Raw genomic sequence first — 21,549 nt, 5'->3', positions numbered from 1 at the left:
ATTTCAGTGGGGGGTTGAGGAGGCATTTCCCTTCCCTAACTTCCTTCACCTTCAAATTGCTCCCAGGCCTGTTGTGTTCCTCCAAAGTCACTCTTGGGTTTTTTAAAATATGGGGTTGTGGCCACTGAGCTCCAGTAAGTTTCTTAACCCATTATGTCGTCCTTTGAGCTGCTATTTCGGATTGAACAGAGGGAGGGCAGGCTATAAAGGCCTGTAACAATAAAACAATAATAGTAATAAGAACAACAACAATTAATTGCTAGCTGTCCCAGTCTGCATCTGGCCCAGATTACCATCCAGCAGTCTACTGTCTGGTTCGTTCGTTCCTCATCAGCAACTCCCTTGAGACTTCCAGAAGCAGCTTGCCTAGTGGGGCAGGGCCACAGCAGTGGCCTCCCCTTTACCGCAGGGGGGAGGGATAAGACAGCAGCCATATCAGGGCCATGTGGGTGCATTGGCGGCATTCACTCTGCTAGTATGCCCATGCAGCCCTGGCCTCACTGCTGCCTCATCCCTCCCAGCAAGCAGCATCCATGTTGCTGTCAGGCGGGTAATGCCAGCAGCTCTGCTCCATTGGATGAGCGTATTCTGAAGTTTTTCTTAGTGTGTGCAAACCACACTGATTTCCAGGGGAGTCTTTCCATCTAATGATTTGCACTGGAATGCATAGGGAATGTATTTCTCAATATAACAGTCATGTCACAGCCTGAGCTTAATGTTATGTCACACAGAACTGAGAAGCTTAGACTGAGTATTCTTCAAACCTTTTCACAGCGGTCATCCCTGAGTCTAGAAAATCTCTCTCTATCCCTTACCAAATACTACTAAAACAGAGGCACCATTTACCTAACTGAGTTGCCATATTTTGCTGGTCTCCAGGCCATCTACTGCTGTGGTACAGACAGGAATTCAAAAGGCGAAGTTTTTTCCAAACTTGAAAGAAATAGTGTTGAAACCCTTACCCCAGAATCTTTTGGTTAAGCAGTATAATACCTGAGATTTAACATGAATCATACTTTCACTTCAACCAACCCAGCAAAAATACATTTGCTGAATAAGCACCACCCAGGAAAGGTTGGGTTGTTGTTGTTACTTTGTGCTAAAGTCACCTTGAAAGAAGGCAGGCTTGGTTCCTTGGTAGTCCGTCCCACCCATAGGATTCATCCCTCACTTTTGCTTAGTGCGTCATGCGCTCCTGCGAATTTGACTTCCCTGCTGAGCAGGATTGGTTACCTGAATTATTTAAAGTTCTAATAGCAGTACTGTCACTAGCCATTTAAAAAATGATTTCATTTATTGTTAGTTAGTAGGATATAGTAAATAATGTTACTCAAGCACTTAGAATACAATTAAGTGCATCTACAGGCAGTTTTTCAGGCACTCTACCGCTGTGACACCCCAGTGAGGAGGTGCCACTGTTTGCAGTGCATTCCATGACTGTTTAATGCAGCTGAAATGCAAGGCTGGCAACTTGTCATGAGACAAGTGAGAAACGAATTGGGCTGCATTTGTCATTCATTTTGCCTCCACAGAAACAAAGGGTGGTTTGGAACTGGTTGCAAAGTATGTAAGTGTAGACTCATTTGCTGTGGAACACTGAGAATCTGCTCTTTTATTTTTCATTTCTTTTACAGTTTTACTGAAGTCCTCATGTTGTTGTTGTTGTTGTTTTTAAAAAACCTTGCATGTGGAGCATTTTTGCTAAATATGGATGCTGCGTCCGTTAGGGCAGCAACAGGTGCATCCTTCATTTGATACGATTCTTAGCTTCTCGTTTTGAGTAGGAAGCCATTTGTAGCTTATGTGTTGGTCCTGCTTAAGGGAAACTGTTACCAGTGCGCATGCAAAAGAAACATGCATGTCCCTTAAAACAGCTCCTTGCACCAGTCCACCAAAGTGCTTTCTATTTTTTTAAAAAATATATTTATTAAAGTTTCACAAATTATATAGACAAACACAATAATACAAACAAACACAAACAAAAAACAAGTATAATTTCAAACCCTTATTTTCTTATAACTTACTTCTCCGACCTCCTCATACCTCCCCTTTCTGTATTCCAATTTCAGATTTTAATTCAGCAAATCCTCACCCTTAATTTTATCTAATTTTTAACCTTTCTTTTCTTTTAACTTAATCCTTACAGCTGTAATCCACTTAATTTCTAAAACCACATCATTCTAACATTCATTAATTTTACAATGTTTCTTAAGATAGTTCTTAAATTTCTTCCAGTCTTTTTCCGCCGTCTCTTTTCCCTGGTCTCGGATTCTGCCAGTCATTTCTGCCAGTCCTATATAGTCTATCACCTTCATCTCACCAAAGTGCTTTCTAAGCCAAGAATTTAGGATGCAGTTTAGGAGTTCTGGTGGGCCACCCATAGAAACCCTCCAAAAATTGGGGAAGCAGTGTGGATGTTGTGCTCTTGTCGGACCCTCTGGGATTGCAGCCTAAGTGCAGGAGCAGATAAACTCCATGTGAAATGTGCATGTAGAGCCTTGGTAAGTACAGTGGTACCTCGGGTTACATATGCTTCAGGTTACATACGCTTCAGGTTACAGACCTGACCCAGAAATATTACCTCAGGTTAAGAACTTTGCTTCAGGATGAGAACAGAAATCATGCTCCGGCGGCGTGGTGGCAGCAGCAGGAGGCCCCATTAGCTAAAGTGGTGCTTCGGGTTAAGAACAGTTTCAGGTTAAGAACGGACCTCCGGAACGAATTAAGTACCTAACCCGAGGTACCACTGTATGTAAAACAGAAGAATAACAGAGAATAGGGTGTGATATAAACCAGATTGTTACCTTTGAAGGGGGTGGGGTTAGAAGTTGCAATAAACACACATAATTCTACAATGACATGATATGGAATCTATTCATTTTTCCCTCCCCTCTTGTAAAAGCTTGCTGGGGACATTTGCCAAAAACCAAAGACTAGAGCTAGTGAAAGCACACTACATTCCTCAGGTACTGATTCATACAATGTTTTTAGGGGGCTTGCTTCATAGTGGCATGTAATACACACACACACACACACACACACAAACACACACACACACACACACACACCCTGCCCATCTGGCTGGGTTTCCCCAGCCACTCTGGGCGGCTCCCAACAGAAAATTAAAAGCACAATAAAATGTTGAACATTAAAAACTTCCCTAAACAGGGCTGCCTTCAGATGTCTTCTAAAAGTCAGATAGTTGTTTATTTCCTTGACATCTGATGGGAGGGCGTTCCACAGGGTGGGCGCCACTACCGAGAAGGTTTTTATTTTGCTTAGCCTGCTTTGAATTAACAAGTTGTGACTGATCATGCGCACAGGTTTGCCACTCACTTAGTGTAACATTTTGCACAGAATTGTGTCTAGACAATCTGGGCATGTGGTAAATTGGTCTGCAAATCAGTCAATTAATACATAGGGTTTCCTCCAAAAAGGGTTTTTCATGGCTTAATCTAAGCCATATTTCATTAGGGTTCAGTTCCAGAAAACATGTTTTTGGAGCCAGGGCTCAGCCGTGGAGCAAATATAGTCATTATAACATGGGAAACAGTGACTCTGAGCATGTGCTCTCTACACATTTGGGAATATGGTCCCAGCTTTCAGGCAGCTTGATGCCTGGCACCTCTGTATTTAGAAAGTAAACACTGGGGTAGTCTTCATGGTTTTGGAATGAAGAAGAATGAAGAATAAAGAATACTTGATTCGTTATCCCCACATTAATCACCAGTTCTGGTGCAGTATCTTGATTGATTTTTACCTGCATGCCTTACACAGAAACATCTGCCTCTCTTTCACACACATACATTATTTGACTTAAGCAGCTGTGGCCTCTTGAACATCCCACTCCAAAAAATCCCATCTCACCTATTTTCACACAACTCTTCACCTTTCTAGATTGGCAGAGACCCTGTAGGCTGGTGAGTGGCTTCCTTTACTCCTACTCACTTTTGCTAGTGACTGGCTGCTCGCTAAGTTATTTCTCCTTTTTTGTGCTTCTATCAAAATCCATTGGTGAGTTTCTTCAACAGCAGCAGCAGTGGGCAATCAAGAATCCCCGAGAGCTTTGAGGATTGCTAGCAGATTTTTTAAATGCAAGCTAAATCTAATTGCCCTTAGCAGCAAAACTCACTAATGTTTTAAACAATATTCAATGTTTAATTTGTTACCAATACCATTAGCAAGGCATTTACATGCTGTTTGGATTTTCATTTCTGTTACCAAATATTATCTACTAATTATACAAGCAGAGTTTCTGCTGCTAAGCAGCTATATCTGCTGCCTAAACACCCATCTACAATCCATTTACACCACAGAGGAGACCAGTTGAAGTCAACAAATGAGTTGTAAACTGGGGTGGGGGGAGGCCTCATAGGTGGGGGGGGGGTACATAGGTGGTACAGACCTGAACCCAGGGCATTTTAACCCCTGACTGAAACAAGGCCCTCAAGCGATGCCTGATGGATCAGACAGCTGTTCCATCCAGACCAGCACTGTTCCCCGCTGTGGCCAACAAGATACCTCCGGGAAGCCCCAAAGCAACCTGTTGTCCTTGTGTTCTGCTTGTAAGCTACCCAGTGACATCTAGTTGGCCACTCTAGGAAACAAGATGTTGGATTAGATGGACTATTACTCTGATCCAGCAGGGCTCTTCTTAAGAATTTATATCAAGAGTTTGTGTCAAGATAAACCGCCCATTTGTTGTGGTCTACAAGGTGCTTGTATGTCAGTCCTATAGCTTTTGTTCCCAGGAAAGCAGCAAAAGCAGGATATTTAATGAGCCTCCCTGGTAGGTTGTCATGTATGACTGGGGAGTCATGTTTTCTTTGACAGGCTAATAGTTGTCCAGGCCTGGCTTAGTCCTATAAATTCCTTTCAGTGCCTTGGAACAAGTGGAGTAATAAGAAAAAATATTTGAATATGTCCCTTTTTGCTTTCCCTAATTATGGAGCAACCACAACCAGGGACCATGCAGCTAAGATTCAAAACCAAACTAATTGTTCAGAATTACCGTATGATATGTTTCTTCCTAGCCTGTACCACTTCAAATTGTGGGTTGGCAATTACATGCTTGAATGCTCCAGCATTATTATTTTTTAAAACCCTTTCACATAGAAAATAAATGCATAAGGCAAAAGCCTGGCCTGGAATTCTTTTCCTTGGTGTGCCATCCTTCTCCATGTGTGGAATTTTTGTTACGGGGAAACAGCCAAACTTGCTGTTCCTCATCCCCTTTCCTCTCTCTGCATTCTGAAATGGCACAGTCCAAGGGGTGCTGTCACAAGTAGTACAGTCCATACTAGATGAACTTTTGTAGGAAGGTCTTTCAGGTCAGAGGGTGTGACTTCTAAGCAGGTTTAAGCCTTTGCACACTTAAATGCACAATTATACAATAAAAGGTTAAAAAAAACCCATTATGTTTTAACACAATGAAGATTTGATCTGGTAGATGCCATGTTCCTAAATTACTAGCGTTTTGAGGTTTCTGTGTTGATATTGAACTACCATATTTTCTTGAATCTAATGCTCACCTTTCTTGGCCAAATTACGTTGCAAAAATTGAGGTGCACGTTAGATTTGATGGAACATTTACATTCACCAGCAAATACTTTTTTTGTTTGTTTCAAGGTTCTGAAAATTGAGGTGTGCATTAGATTCAATGGCACATTAGACTCGAGTAAATACGGTAATTGATATATGGATTAAACAGTTGAGAAAGTGGCAGAAAAGAGTGTGTCCAAAGAGTGTGCTAAAATCTTTTTAGCACAATTAGCCAAGTCTCTAGGTTTTTGGATGTGATATTTGCCATGAAGCCCGCTAAGAGTTTGAAGGAAGAGTTATAGAACAGGTAACAAGGACAGCTCAGGCAGGTTAGCATAAACTTTGATCCAGTGCAGGTTTGGCAAAATGACTTATTTTATAGTCATGATGCCTCCAAACATAATAAACATGTTCATCTTATGCTGCAATTATTTTTCTTTCTCTCTCTTCAGAAGCTGAGCCATACTAAGTTGATAGGCAATTTTTCTGCCATTTCCAGTGCTAAGGAGAATACACTCCTTGCAGTGCAGTAGAAGTGAAAATTCCCAGTTGGGATTGGTTTGATATGGTTAGCTTCATTCCTCTAATCTTACCTCAAATTCTATCACATTGGGTTAGTTGAGGAGTGATAATGGCCATTCATGCCGGACACTGTCCGTATGCACAACCCATGCTTACAATACATTTGTTTTTTGTTCACTGTTCCCCATGTAATACTGGTGTTTAGACAGCTGTTTTTGAGGACTCATAGTCTTCTGTTTCATGGGCGCAACATTCTGTGAGCCAAAAGATGAACCCAAAGTATTTATATTACTGCTTAAGATTTCAGAAACCTTTAAGTGGTGCCAAAGGTACTATATATTTTAATGAAGGTGCTGGATGCACAGTAGGTAAATGCCAAAAAAAGAAGGTTAGGTAGATGTCAAAGGTGCTGCTAGACAAACACTGAACAAATGTAGCTTGGATAAGACTTCAAGATAGGACCTGTTTTGTTCAGATCAATATATGAAACCTCCCACTCCTGAGCTTTTTAGCCTTTCCTGCCTGACAGTTTCCTAGTCTCCAGTGTTCCCTCCCTTTCATTTTTTAACCTGCCAACAGCATGATGTTTTGCCTGTCTCTAAATCCTGGGTGCAGCTTTCTCCTTTGTTCGTTTCCTTTCCCTTTGTATCTCCTCTGCCTCTTACCTGCATTAGTCTCTGTGTGTGCCTCCCCTGACCTGTTTCTCTCCCATTCTTGCTCGTCTGCCCACTGCCTGCTTTGTCTCCCTCATCCTTCAGCCACTGTACTTTAGGGCTCTCTTAACTCCCCAAACCTCAGTCTCCCTGCCTGCCCAACAAATAGCGCCTGCTTCTCCTTTCCTGTCAACAGCATGTGTTCATTTGTTTTTGTTTTTCTTACCAGATTGTACCCAAAGTTGCTTGCATTATAGCAAATGAATAATAATAAATATAAGGATCCAAAACATAATGGGTGGTGTCTGCGCATAATACTAAGCCAAACTATGGCTCCTCTCCCAGTCCTCTTGCTACTGTGAGCAAAGTTATGGTTTGGCTTAGTGTGCTGAATGGACACGAGCACCTGCCACAAATTCAAGAGCAAGCCTTGGTTGCAGCTCCTGGTTTGTCTGGAGTGAGACAAGCCCTGAGCCCGGGCTCAGATAACCATAGTTTAGTTCACAGCACAGCAGCAGGGGGACGCGGCAAGGAGCACAGCAGCCACAACTTTCTTTGAGCGCATAGCTCAAAGATAAGCCATGCAGTGGATGGGCATTCTGCACAGCACCATCTGAGAAAGTGACTAGCTATTGGGTGGGGCTCTACAGAGCTGGTAGCGCCAGCACCTCAACTCTCATCCATCCCACTTTGCTGACAAACTCCGCTTCAGTGAAGCAGGTGGTGGCTGTCCTGCCCCAGGGGCCTGAGTTGATACCGGCTCCAGTTGCTTTGGCAGCCGACAGCCCCTGGGAGTCCCCCTTCCAACCTCCCTTGCCTGTTGCATCAGCCTTTCAAGGGAGAGCAGGTGGCAGGAGCTAACGAAGTGGGAAATGGGGGGCAGTGCTTCTTAGCTCTACCTCTGGACCTAAGCAAGGGTGAGAGGCTAACAATTCTGCAACTGGCTGTTGAGAGGACTGTCTGATTAATCTGCCAGTTGTGATCTGGGTCAGTATTCTAAGAGAACATAAAAATAACCACCACATAGGGATTTCTGATTATGCAGGGGCCAGGTTATAATATTATCTGCCCCCCCTCCCCGCCACACACCCAAGGATTGACTCACAGTGGTGGGCAAGTGCAAGTTTTCTTCCAGGATGGGGTGTTACTGGGCACCATTACCTGGTGCCAGGGGAGGGAGTGGCAGAACCACATCTCACTGCTGCAAGACCGCATCCAGGTCTGAAGGTCTGTAAATCCTCAGTGATTATACGGGAGTTGTCACCTTGGGCGCTTGCACAAAAATGTATTTGATGTCGCCTTTGGACAAACAGAGGAATATGGTTCACACTCACATTGGCGTCTGCAGACACTCATAAGGTTATGGACATGCACGAAAACTGCAGGTTGTGAGTTTAGTTTGAATTTGAGGAGCCATGATTGCACATAAATAAGTCTGTCGGGTTAAAAGTCCCTAGGTTAAAAGAGTACTATAAAAAATAATACAATATACTGTAATAAAAAATATAAAGATACTGATATATACTGATACTGTAATATAATACAGTATCACAACAATCAAATGTTGGTGACAGTCTCTGGCCCCATAACCAGAGCTAACACAGGCACAGAGCTGTGTCTGACATCCAGCAAGTCTTCTGCGGACAAATCCTGGAATGGGGTTAGTAAAGGGCTTCCTGTCAGTGTATTTGGATTATCCGACTAGTAGTTGTGCCTGCTCACTGCTTGCATCAGCTTCATACCTGAGATTATAATCTGCACCCCAAACAAAATTGTGGTGCAGCAGTTTTTCAAAGCTTTTAGGAAGTATTTGCAATACAGTACTAAGTATCAATCAGTGCCACCTCGTGGTTTCCTTTAGAACTTCAGTTTGTGTCAGTAGCTTAACAACCTGCCCTTCTTTCTTCTCTTTCAGGTGCAATAATCGGACACAGTGTGTCGTAGTGGCTGGCTCAGATGCTTTTCCAGACCCTTGCCCTGGCACCTACAAGTACCTGGAGGTCCAGTATGACTGTGTCCCCTACAGTGAGTCCATTTCTCATTGAACTCTGATGCTTCATCTTATTTCAGTTATTGCTCCAAATAAGATTCCCACCTGACCCAGGAAGGAGAGAGACTCCACAGACTGGCCCCCTAATACACACCCAGACATGGGAATAGGATGCACTTAGCGGAGACACCAGCTAGACCGGGAACTAACAGAGAACCCTGACGTTTTTGTCTCTTGTGCTGGAGAGGGGTTTCCAATGGCTAGAGTAGAAGTGGACTAAAATGCCAGGGTTCTGAGAAAAGAATTAATTCAAGTGGTTTGGGCCTTGATAATTGGGCAGAATGATTCCTGGTTTGTAATTCTAACTCACCATGTTTGGCTGATCATTGCCTTAGTTTCTCTTTCTTTTCTTTCTGTACCTGAGCCCTAAGGAAAGAGGACCCCAAAAAGGCACAAGCTGGACCATCCATAAGCTTCCTCCATTTCAGCACCTGATGCTGATTTTAGCCAGGGTAGCTGCACCAGTAATAGGACTATTTCAGCATCTCTCCTCAACAACAACCAAAACCCTTGAAATTTTGAGCAATACAAATCCTCCACAGTAGCACAGACCCTCAGGAGAGATACGATCACTGTGTGTTTGAACCCCCAACATGATGGTGTATGCAAGGTGTCGGTGCTTGAAATACATGCTATTTGTGTGCACTGTGTGTTTGCTTGTTTGTGATTGATGAGGATATGTGTGATTCTATAGCCTTTGGCTCATCCTTAGTATATGTACCTACTCGGTGCATCAAATGTGGACAATAGACATGTATATTAGTATTTAACATGTCGTGGATATATATGCATTGCGTCTGTGCATATATGGTCTGTATACCCATATGAATGGCACAGTGTATTTGTATGCACACTCAGATGTATGACCATCTTCATGCTTGTGTGCAGTGCATATGCACAAACTCATGTGTGTGTGTGTGTACACATGCATGTTTCAGTGTCCTGAAATGTGCTTCGGGGTGGTTCTGTGAGCCTTTGCATCAGGCAGTTGGTAGCAGAGTTGATATCTCTTCCAAAAGCAAAAAGCACAGCATTCTAAAAGCTGTGGCTATTATTACGGGGCTAGGGCAACAATTCATGTTTTGAATGTTTGTGGGTAGGTCTTGTATGTAGACTGGTATGATTGTGTGTGTGTGTGTGTGTGTGTGTGTGTGTGTGTGTGTATACACCTCTGTTATAGAAGTATCTTTATGAATGCTCACATGGTATGGATGAATTCATGAGCACAGGGATATAGATGGCTCTGTCCTTCAGTGTGTGCATGTTTTTTTAGTGTGGGCATGTGTGTTCTGAATGTGCTTGTGCCACAATTCCCATGTTTTTAAGCACAAACCCATCTGCACCAAGGCACCTGAAATGGAGTTTAGCACCAGCATTATTCCTTGGAAAGAAGGAAAATGGCATGTGGTGGGGGACAATCCTAAGAAAACCTCTCCGAAGAAAGCAGTTGATATGCTATTATTTTTCTCAAAACAATATGTGAATTTTGTTTGTTCAAGTCTTCTGTTCATAAACTGAGTGCAGCACTGAATTTGATTTTTCTCGCTTCTGAGATGAAACTAGGGAGTTGGTCACTACAGAGTACAAGTAGCAGGAAAATTGTTAACGTGGTGAAGGGCCTTTATCTCCTGGAGCCAATCTGCTTCATTCCTGTTGATGGAACAAGCCTGGTGCTATGGCTGCCACTCCCTAATCTGGTTTCGTATGTTAGCAAATTGCCATGTTAGGGGGGTTGCAAAGGTGTCTGTTATTTACAATTACAGTCTTTATTCGAAAAGATTACTCCCCATTTCCAAACAGCCGCACAAATCATAACTGAAATCCATTTCTCCTTATTGATGGCACCCCTTAGCAATAGCATTTTGATCTGGCAAGCCTAAATGCAATCTACTGAAGGGCTAGGCTTGTGGTGTCTCTCCTCCCTGGGTCAGCAGCTCATATGCCCTCCTCCTTTCCTTCTCTTGTGTTGCTTGGAGTGTTTGGGAGGTTTGTTCCTTGCCTTTGGTGTCTTGCACACTCTCCGCTGGGTCTAGGGTCCATGTGGGTGGGTCAGCCTCACAGGGTGTGTCCCTTTCCCCTCTCCGCTAATGCCCCTTTGGTTTCTCCTCACAGACGAAGTGGAGCAGAGCAGGGCAGGCGTGGCCTCTTAACCTTTTAACCTTCATTCCTGCCCCTTTTCCTTCTAGCTACCAGGTGGCTTCGAAACAAATCAACACTCATCTCAGGGTGCAACCAGTCCTGACCCCTCACAGTTTAACAGCACTGGGGATACCCCAAACAAGCAAAGGGCACTAAAAGGCTGACCAGGATATCACCTGCATCGTGAAAGTGTCTGGGGGGAGGGGGGGGCAGGGATGGCATGGAGGATGTTGGGATCAGCTATTAGGGCAAATGGCCAGGAAGTGTAACTGACTATGGCAGAGCTGTTGACACTGAGGGTGCCTCTCTCAGTACAGGTTGCATATCAGCACATTGGCAAGCTCATTCTTACGTTCCCATAGACATCCACATGCACATGCTGATCCCCAGAACCATGTGAAAAGCTATGGACTTCCATGTCTGCATGTTTGACTAGTTTTGCAGGTGAGCATCCTCCTGCACCTGCGCATTGTCTCTCTTCCTCTCTCACACAGTTATATATACATGTGTGGATGTATGTGTGCATGTACATATATTACTCACATGCACATATATATGGTTGCAGTCAAACATAGGTGAACAAAACACTGCTCATGCAATGTGGCTTTCTTGGCACTCTCTCGCCCCCCCCCCTTCATCTCTTGGAAAGCTTCTCCTGAGGACTGAGGGACCTTCTGGAAGGGTACATGATGGAGTATTGTTGTAGATGGGGAAATTAGAAGAATTTAACAGGGCTGCCTTGCACAAGCAGAAATTCCTTTTCTGTTCTCAACAAGACGTCTCTGGATCCAAGCCGGGAGGACATTTGTATACATTGCCAGATATGTAAGCAGAGTTTGTGCTTGCTTGCATACTCTGTATTAACATAACCAGCTATATTTGTTCATATATATACAGTCATACATGTAAACCCTTTTTCCCAGACTCATAAGAACTTTCATTGGTCACATCCTGCCATTCACCCATGGTTTCATAAGCCATAGTTTGTGAATCTATGGATGGGTGCTATGGTCACTCACTCCTACCCTACCCTTGTCTCTTCAAGTAATGGCTTTGGTGTGGGAATCCTGGCTTCCATTAAGCCGTAATTCCTGGTTATGTCCAATACAGGGAACTCTGGTTTAATGTTCAGTAAACAGCTAGGCTAATAAGCCAGGATGGAGAAGTGCTTGTCCACAGTGAAGAAGGAGGACACATTCACAGTGCTTGTGTGCAGCTTTGTAAACCATGAAACTGTGGACAAATGTCTGAGCAAAGCCATTATGTCTTCACTTAAAATCCAGGATCATTTTCACTATTCATTATATGCATAGCTGAGATAAGAATGCTTTTCTGTCAGTGTGATAGGATAGTTAAGCCCACAGTGTGCTCCTATATCCTTTTGATTCAAATCTACTAAGGCTACATTCTCTTTCCAGCTTATTTGCATAGCTTCTTTCTTCTCCAGAAGAGACAGAAACCTTCTTTCTAGCTTTACCACACATTAAGAAATACATTATTTCCTCAACACTGGTAAATATTTGACATCAGTCTTAGTTACATCCAATGCTCTCCCTGCTCCTCGAGTCAGGACTCCTGGGTTTCAGTATGCAGGTGAAATGGAGCCAGAAGCAGGAAACAGTTAGCCCATTCTCAAATTGGCAATGGCTGAACTGAGGAGGAGTTTTCAGTAGTTCTCACCTTTAATTAGCACAGACATGTTCCCAACTCACATCAGATAGGAGAAAGCATCACCCATCCTGGATGTATCCTGCTTTAATGCTGAACCAGGGTGGCAGTCGTCATAACCATGGTTGGACCTCTTTCATTGAAAAGTATCATGGCTGGGCATTTCATCCACAATGGTTTGTGCTGGATATGTAGCAGAACCTGAACTCAGCTCTTGCTACAGTCATACCTCACTCTGCCTCTGTGTTTCTGCTGCTCCCTGTTGGCTGCCCTTCCATGCTTCTTTAAGCAGGAGAGTGGTTTGATCCAGTGCTGTTGTCCTTGGGGGTCAGGGCTGGAGCAGGTGATGGAAGGGGAAAGCACAGGAAGCTGGAGACCCATGGGGAGAGGGGTGGATCACAGAGGGATGACAGAGGTGGGAGGGGCCTCTGTTGCCAGACCCTTTTGCTTCCTTCCTTTGCAGCTGCCTCCACTCTAACCAGACACTGATCTTCCTTCTTCAGGGTCCAATCTGACATGTGGAAAAACAAAACAATTCATTTAATGTGTCTGATTTTTGGTTTTGGATTTTTTAAAGTGAATTGTTATTATTGTGTCACTATTTTTCAAAACGCAACCTCCCTCTCCCCTCTCTTCTGCCAGCTCCTTTCCCCAGCTTTCCCTTCTCTTCTTTCACTCTGTTTTCTGCTGCTTGCTCTCTTTGCTTTTTCTTAGGCCAGGGTTGTTCTGGTTACCAGGGGTATCACCACTCACACTGGGAAATGGTTGCTTTTAGTGCCTGGATTCTCTTCTAAGAGTGAGTGGAGTTTAATGGGCTTTGCCAGGCAAACACCTCTGGAAATCAGGCAAAGTAGTGGGGACATAGGCAGACCAGACACTTGATGAATCTGAGTGTAGGTGCTTGAATGGAAACTCCAAGATCCAAACAGATATTTGGGGGCCAAGTCTTAGCCAGTCCCCCAAGCCTGACTGCAGCCTAAATAGATCTTACTAACTGTATCCATGCTGTGCAGATTTAGATTGTACAGATTTAGAAAAGGCCCACACTGTCAGCACTTATACACTACGAGGTTGGAAACAAGACAGATCATTTTTAGGGTGAAGCTAATATATAATTTTTAAAGAGAAGTCATAGGAGGTTCTTTATCCTTGAGGCGAGCTTAGGTTCCTCCTCATTTTTCAGTTTGCATAAGAGACATATATTCTATCTATCAAGCCAAATAGTGTATCCTGACCCTCTTGTCATGCGTTAGTCAGATTGCCCACTTTTTAAAAAAGTACCATGAGCACATGTATGTGTTTGGTTTGCTTTGGTTTTTAATTGCAAAACATCCCTGAGGGGTAGGGGGAGAAGCCTTGGTGAAATTATGCCAATCAGTACTGTCCACCACTGACTTTGGCAGGGTGGTTTGAGACAGTTATTGCTTCCTCTGTTGTGCACTTATTTCTTGTGCCACCAGTCAGGCAGGTTTTGCAGGTCTTCAAAACAATACAAAAGTGCAAAACCTTTCATATAGCTGTCAGAGGGGGATACTGTTGGCTGCTGTCTAGCCCAGTGCAAACTAGTTTGAGATCAGATTCTTAAACAGTTTTAATCATCATGACTTCTCTCACAGCGACTTTGTGAAATGTCATCATTTTATAAGGTTGCAGAGAATGCCTTGTTAGAAGCGCCCCATCATTTTGGAGAGCTGCATTTCTGAAGATTTCTTGGTTGGAAGCCATGAAGTTTGAACAGGCTTGAAATTGATTTAAATACAGAGGTGTAGATAGAGATGCCCATAGACATCGCTGGGCACAGCCAGGGGGAAACAGCAAGTCATTAGTGCTGCAAAACCATACTGAGGCATAGTATAGTTTGGCACTGATTAGGCTACGGCAAGAAATCTGTGTTCCATTTTGGGTGCTACTTTGAAAGGAAGATGAGAAAAAAACGAGAAGCTGTTCAGCATCCAAGGAGAATAATAAAGAGTGGAGTTATAAGGAAGTGCGAAGGAGCTGCATATAGCAGCCGCAAGAAGAAAAGATTAAATGGAACATTCTTAACGGTCTTCAAATATTTAAATTCAATATGTCAAATAGCAGTTGCAACTGCCAGTGAGGGTAGGCCAGAAATGAATGGTTCTAAGGAGGGCAGTAGAGCAGCTAAGTGTTGGAATAAATTTCAAAAGGAAGATATAGAGTCTCTTTCCTTGGGAGTGTTACAAAGTGGCTACATAAACATATATGGGCAACAATTTGGCACTCAGTGAACACTAGACTCTATTTAAAGACTTTTTGTCTTTGTTTATATGATAAACATTTATTCAAACTTCAGTATTTTTTCCTCTGCCCACCTTCAGTGTTGGCATAATTGGAGGCCCTAGCTGTTCCTGCCCACGTTGCTGTGGCCCTGTTTCCTTGACTACATTCGTCATCTTTTGTGGATGTGGTCCCTCTTTTCCCTTTTCCTCCCCACTCTTTCTCCTCCATCTCCTCTGCTGACTACGCTTCCAACTAGGGAGCCAGGGTGGCGTATGGCCTGCTGAGAAGTGGCTCTCACAGAGCAGCCTCTGGGCCCAGCTAGCTTGAAAATTCTCTTGCTGACAGGGCCAGCAAACTAACTGGGGCATCGTCACTGATTTTGCAACTCACATAAGACAAGATGCATATGTGGACCTCAGTTTCCCCCCAATTCTAAATGAAGAGAGCCTCTCGTGCACACAGGAGACTGGTCTGTTTGTTCATTTGTATGAATTTGTGTGCTTCATATGTAGCTAATTCCAGAGTTGTTCATTCATTTGGGGGAAGAATACTTTAAAATGCAGTAGAATGGCCCCCCTTCCCCCCCTTTTTGCTTGGATTAAATTTGTACATAGTTTGTTTCATCCTTATCCTAGGTTTGCATGGTGGGTCAGGCCCCATTCTTTAACTGGGACATCCAGTTAAAGAAGGTTAGGATTCTGAAACCTATTTTCTCTTAGGTGATTTAAGAGACCGCAAACCTAGCCAAACATCAACTGAAGTGGAGTGGATTCCTTTCTTTTTAAACAGGCCTTTCTTTTATTTCCCACTCATTTCCTAGGCCCTTGTGTTATACAGGCCTGACATGGACAATCTGTTTTCAAATTAGTCCAGAAAAAAGCCTGTCTGGCATCCATGACCCTGCTTGCTTCAGTTTCTCAATAAATCATAGTCTTATAGAGATTCATTTTTATACATACCCCCTAAAGCAATCCAGAGCCATTATCTCCTTTACATACATGGAGAGCTCGAGTCCACATATGCTCATAAATGATGGTTATATGGTGACATTCTGGTAAATCATGAAATGAAGTTCTGGTCTTCTGAGACACAAAACGGCTTGCCTATTTAATTTTTCATTCCTTTACTCAGTCCAAATTATGTACAAGTCAGCACAAATCTGGTATCACTTGTATGTTTATTCTGACTCCTGGCATCAACTCCTTTTCTAACTTTCCAGGGCCTCACTGACCCGGACAAGAAAAATAATCTGTCTGGGTTCATTTTAATGTTAAGATGTCACCAAAGTCACAAAGTCCTTCAGAAACTGAATAAAATCCTCAAATCACAAATTTGTTTAAAACATTTTAAGGGTTTTAAAGAATACATTTTATTTCTTAGCTGCTGGGTATCATTTAATGGTAACCCTGAGTGTGAGAAATCCTCTGCTTCCCTGCAAATGGAGGATGAAGTTAACTCTTCATAATGAATACACACAACACCCTCAAAAGAGGATATGGGAGGCAGAGTTTGAGGATACCATGAGAGTCAAATAGTATATCCTCTTTATATCTCTTTTCCAGTCATCTGGGGCCATGCAGTGTTCCCTGAAGTTTCCAATATAAAACACCACATATAAAATCCTGAGTTTTCTTCAGTGTTCTAAGATGGACTCATCAATGAACCATAACAGGAAATTATCAATAGCAAAATAATAGTAAGGATGTTGATTACTTTGCTTACCTCTGGTGACTGGTTGGTGGACTGTATGCACACAGTAAAATTTGTGTTAATGTACAAGGAATTTATTGGAATGCTCTTTTGTGCACTGGACAATCATTCCATTTCCTTCCGGGGCTGTGCCAATTTTTCTGATCTTATCAAAGTTTGCTTTTTTCATGAATTCTGAGGAAAATTTCAACTAGGATTCTATGATTCTCTTCTAAATCAGCCTCCAGCAATCCTGCCCACTTGTACTACTATTGTTAACACCAAATCAGCAGGAGCTCCACTATAATCTTCTTACATAAGAGCATAAGCAGAGACCTGAAGGAATATAGGGAGGAATTCAACACTGTGCTTTTCTGACCATCCATCAGTGCAAGCGCTTATGCTTGCCAGATGAAATTATTCCCCCCTCTCCTCCCCCCATGTGGTGCTCTGAGGGTTCTCCTGACCCCCCAGATTGGGGGAAAGCGTGGAGGGATAATAATAATAATAATAATAATAATAATAATAATAATAATAATAATTCAAAAAATTATTTATACCCTGCCAATCTGGCTGGGCTTCCCCAGCCACTCTGGGCGGCTTCCAATCAAATATTAAAAATACAATAAAATATCAAACAGGAGAGGAGGGAAGCCTCAATGCACTAGCAGAATCTCTTCTGCTGCTTTCTGCTAGTATGCCAGGTTAGTTAAGTCCAGGCCAGACCAATGTTCCATTTAGTCTACCATCCTAAAGTGTTTTCTACTTAGGCCAGATGCTACCAGAATGCCCATAAGGGCTTGAAGGCAACAGCTCTTTGCCTGGCAATTTGTACTTGGTGGCTCACCACCACTGAACCTGAAGATTTATTTTAGTTATGATGGCCAATAGCCATTTATTTATCCTCCATGAATTTCTGTAATCTTCTAAAGCCATATTTACATCTGACATACTTTTATACCCCTTCTCAGGCTAGCTTACTGGAGCAAACCCATGTTACCCGTTCTACACAACAATGCACAGCTGTTCCATACAATCTGGATTGCAGTATGAGCCAGTTGTGTGTTGGCAACCGATAGATCACTGGTGGTTAGTGTGATTGTTGTGCCTGCAGCTGCACAGGTTTGGGAACAGTATGCTTTCACATCCTTCATTTTGCTTCTTATTTTGTGTTTGTGTTGTAACAATTGCTGCAGAGAGTGGAGGCATGTTGTTTCTAACATCTCCTTTTTTGTGCCTCTGCCAAATTTTGTTCATATAGTATTACCATGACACAATGTGGAGGACTCTGGAAGAACATTCAAAGTTACTGGGATCAGCAGAGCTTCTGTTTAAATTATCAATCAGTCGATCCCTCAGTCTCTACCACTTTTGGCCGGTTCTAGTAGCTCTGTCTAGTCCCACCAAAGCTTGATTTTTGCTCATAGAAAGCATCCTGATCCTTCCAGTCACATATATGACGTAAATCCTGATCATGTCTGATCCCTGGAAAGTTCCTAAGAGCTGCCTGGAATATTTTATTTTTGCTTCTCTAAATTCCACTAGAATTCCAATAATGTAGCCAGTGTGGTGCTCTTCAGATATTTGTTGGACTACAGCTCCCATCATCCCTGACCATTGGCCATGCTGACTGGGACTGAGGAGAGTTGTTCAACAGCATCTAGAAGACACAGTATTGGCTACCCCTGCAGCAAGATACAGGCTTAGAAGTGCAATTTGTTGAGGAAATTTGTGGAGGAAAAGTAGAGTCTGTGGAGGAAAGTAGAGTCTGCCTTCTATCTTGGGCTCCTTGAGACAACTGGTATCCTGGACTCTATAATGGATAATGAAGGAGAATGCCTGCTCCAATTTTATCAACAAAATTGTGCAGTACCAAGCTAGACTGGAGTGATGAGATGGGAGGGTTGCTGTGGTTCAGCAGTTTATTCTCCATTACCAAAACCCCCCTCTTCTTTGGAGCAGAACTGTGAGAGACCTGAATTTGGTGCTGGGCCAAAGAGACAGACCAGGGATGGTGTTATTTTGCGACTCCCCTGCTGCCCAGGAGCCTCCCTGACTGGGCTGGCCAATGTGGTCATTGGTGACTTCAACATTAGGATTGCCATATTTCAACAAGTGGAAATCTGGACTGGGTTTTCCCTGACATTTTAACAGGTTTCCGAAAATTCTGCCCAGATGCCATTTTTGAAGGGCAAATCCTGACTATGTCCAGGAAATTCCTATAACATCCATGCTGAGGATGCCTTGGGTCTAGCTCAGGATTTTGTGGTCTTCATGGCAACCATGGGACTGTCTCCAATAGTCATAAGTCTAACACACAGCAGGACATACCCTTTCCTCCAAATTGGGAGGGAGATTGTCTGGAAGTGGAGTGGATATTATCCCATTGCCATGATCCAGCCACTATCTAGTGAAGTTTCGTCTTGCAGCAAGTATTCCCGTCTGCAATAATGAGGGACCATATGTCCTCAGAGGTTGGTGGATCCTGATTGATTTTTTATAGCTCTGGGGGATTTGCCAATGGATAGAGCATTGCTTCACTGTGGAATGGTTGGAAGACTTGGGTCATCAACATGATCACTCCCAACACCTTCCCATTCCCTGGCGATGTACAGATTTTAACTGTTAAAAAACTTGTAGACAGTGTTGCAGAGCTGTATACGTCAGTTTTTGTGCTTCACCACGGTCCCTAGTCAAACCAGCTTTGCAGGTTTTGAAAGCACTTTAAAATGTATCCTAAAATAGTAAAGATAACCATAACAACACCCACAACAATAAGTAATAATAATAATAATAATGAAAAAAGATGACTAATGGTTAAAAAGATGACTATGGTTAAAAAGGAATAAAAGGGCAATATTCTTTAGGGGTAAAATTGACTAGACCAAAAACTTTGCAACATGGTCTAGTTCAGGCATAGGCAAGCTCGGCCCTACAGATGTTTTGGGACTACAACTCCCATCATCCCTAGCTAACAGGACCAGTGGTCAGGGATGATGGGAATTGTAGTTTCAAAACATCTGGAGGGCCAAGTTTGCCTATGCCTAGTCTAGTTGATTTCACTATTTGGGATTTGAATGGGATGTAGGGGAAATTGCTGTAAGAAACAGGAAAAATTGACTCCCACTCTGCTTCTCTTCATGGTATTTGTATAGTTGTAAAGATACTGGTTTTGGATCAGGACTAGTGGCATAGTAAAGGAAAAGACACTCATTTTGTTCAATATAAATAACTGGACACACCCAGAGAGAGCAATGCGAAGGACTACTTCCAGTGTCTTAAATAGTGGCATATTTTATTTTTGAAGAAGACGATGTGATTTGAAAAGCTATCTAATTGGGGATATAATCTGCATGTAATAGCAGTGGGGTCAGAGTTCATGATTTGTTCTGTATTCATAAAGTTCTAGGGGTCCAGTCCTTGAAGTCCCTAGTTTTTAGCACTCGAATTGACTTTTTTCCCTTAAGTGGCCCTGCAGAGCTGCTGCTAGTCAGTGTTGGACTGGCTCTGTTTAAGGCAGCACCTTATACATCAGCATTGACATCAACAGCTGCAAGTTACGTAACTGCTAGGGTAAAAGAAGGTAGTGAGATAAGGATATGTGTATTTATGAATATAGTACACAGTAATTATGAGTTGGAGCAAAGGAATAGAAACATGGGAGGATTTACAGATAGATAAATAGGCTGATTGATGTGGGAGTAAACGGGATAGGCAATGCATTTATGGTCATGATAGGTCAAGCCTTTCTTAGGGGAAAAAAAGGTATTCTGGGATATTTTTCTTTTCAAACTCTTGCTCTTTTCCTTTCTCCCTTTTCTGCTTGCTCTCCCTGATCCTACCTTTCCCCCAACCCCACCTTCCTCCCTGCCAAAATGCTTTGAGCCAGCAACCAACCCCCTTTTGTGTTTTGTTCCTTTGTCGTCCTTTCTGGTTGGTTTTGATTTCTGACTTTTCTTCTGAAGGGCAATGTCGCCAGCACAAAATTAAAAAAACAACAACAAAAAACCCTCCAAAAACTGTAAACCTCAAACCGATCAGACGCAAAAAGAAATGAAAAAGTACAACTACCACCACCAAACCCAACACGCTCTCTGCCTTGAAATGATTCCAAAGCGGGAGGGGCTGGTGTTTGTTGGGCTGGTGGGGGGAGGGGAGGGGAAATTTACAGTTTAAGAAAGAAAGAAAAAATGGTTTCTTTAGGGTGCGGGGAGAAACAAAAGCAATTTAATCTCTTTTCTCTTTTTTTTCCTTCTTGCACCTTTTTTTTCCAATATATTTTTCTTCTCTCCCTTCCGATGCATAAAGTAGAAGTGGAACAGAAAGGTAAACAACAACATTACCACTGACCCCACCCCTAACCCAGCACCTTGTTTTTTTCTCTGTGGCCATATTTAATGTGACCTTCCTTTACCTTTTCTCCTCAATCCTCCTCCTCCTAACCTCCCACCTCCCCTCCCCTTGGTTTCCCCACCTCTTCTCTCTCTGGTCTCACTAATTCCAATTGGCATCCCCCTCCCTGTCCAGAAACAAAGCTTCCAATAACTAAACAGCACTCAGCAAATAAAGGATATAAAGTAACCCATCTAACAACTGCCCTTCCAAACCTTTTCCATTTCTCCTCGCTCACATGTGGAGTGGAAGCACCATTAATGTCTGGGTCCTCTCTCTGGTTTTGCTTCCTTCAGGGGAAATACACTTTTTCCAACCCGTTCTCTGCGTCTTTTATCATTCAACTGATTCTCTCTGCTCCTTTCTTCGTGTTTCCATGGCAACCAACTGGGTACCTTGGCCTACCTCAACCACAACTTCTCTCTTTCTTTTTCTTTTTCTTTTTTTTCTAATCCCAATTCCTGATTTTTTAAAAATAAATGCTTGAAATTTTATGGGATTTACATATAAAAATGTGCCACAGTACAGAAGAACAACGGGGAGGGTGTGTTTTTATTTTAAATTTTTATTTTGGGCACTTTCAAATGATACTTCCAGGCCTTCCTCCACATTTTTCGAGATTGTTACATACTTAGAACTTTGTTTTAATTT

General features: G+C 42.8%; 1 protein-coding gene across 9 annotated transcripts in view; it reads left to right on the top strand.

The window, feature by feature from the left end:
• Positions 1-21,549, top strand: part of ADGRL1 (adhesion G protein-coupled receptor L1) — a 138,824-nt gene that overhangs the window by 76,859 nt on the left and 40,416 nt on the right. For 6 of the 9 annotated variants that reach the window (XM_083490768.1, XM_083490773.1, XM_083490770.1 and 3 more), the window contains exon 4: positions 8,632-8,741. In XM_083490768.1, the coding sequence (XP_083346894.1) occupies positions 8,632-8,741 (110 nt within the window). Of the gene's footprint in view, positions 1-8,631; positions 8,742-20,814; positions 20,833-21,549 lie in introns of all 9 variants that reach the window. The other 3 variants (XM_083490767.1, XM_083490766.1, XM_083490769.1) reach the window with 2 other exon arrangements.

This window comes from Podarcis liolepis (assembly GCF_965112155.1).
Source record: "Podarcis liolepis genome assembly, chromosome: 2".
NCBI classification, from domain to species: Eukaryota; Metazoa; Chordata; class Lepidosauria; order Squamata; family Lacertidae; genus Podarcis; species Podarcis liolepis.
Note: the sequence above shows the minus strand (reverse complement) of the source record. Positions and strands in the feature narration are given on the sequence as shown.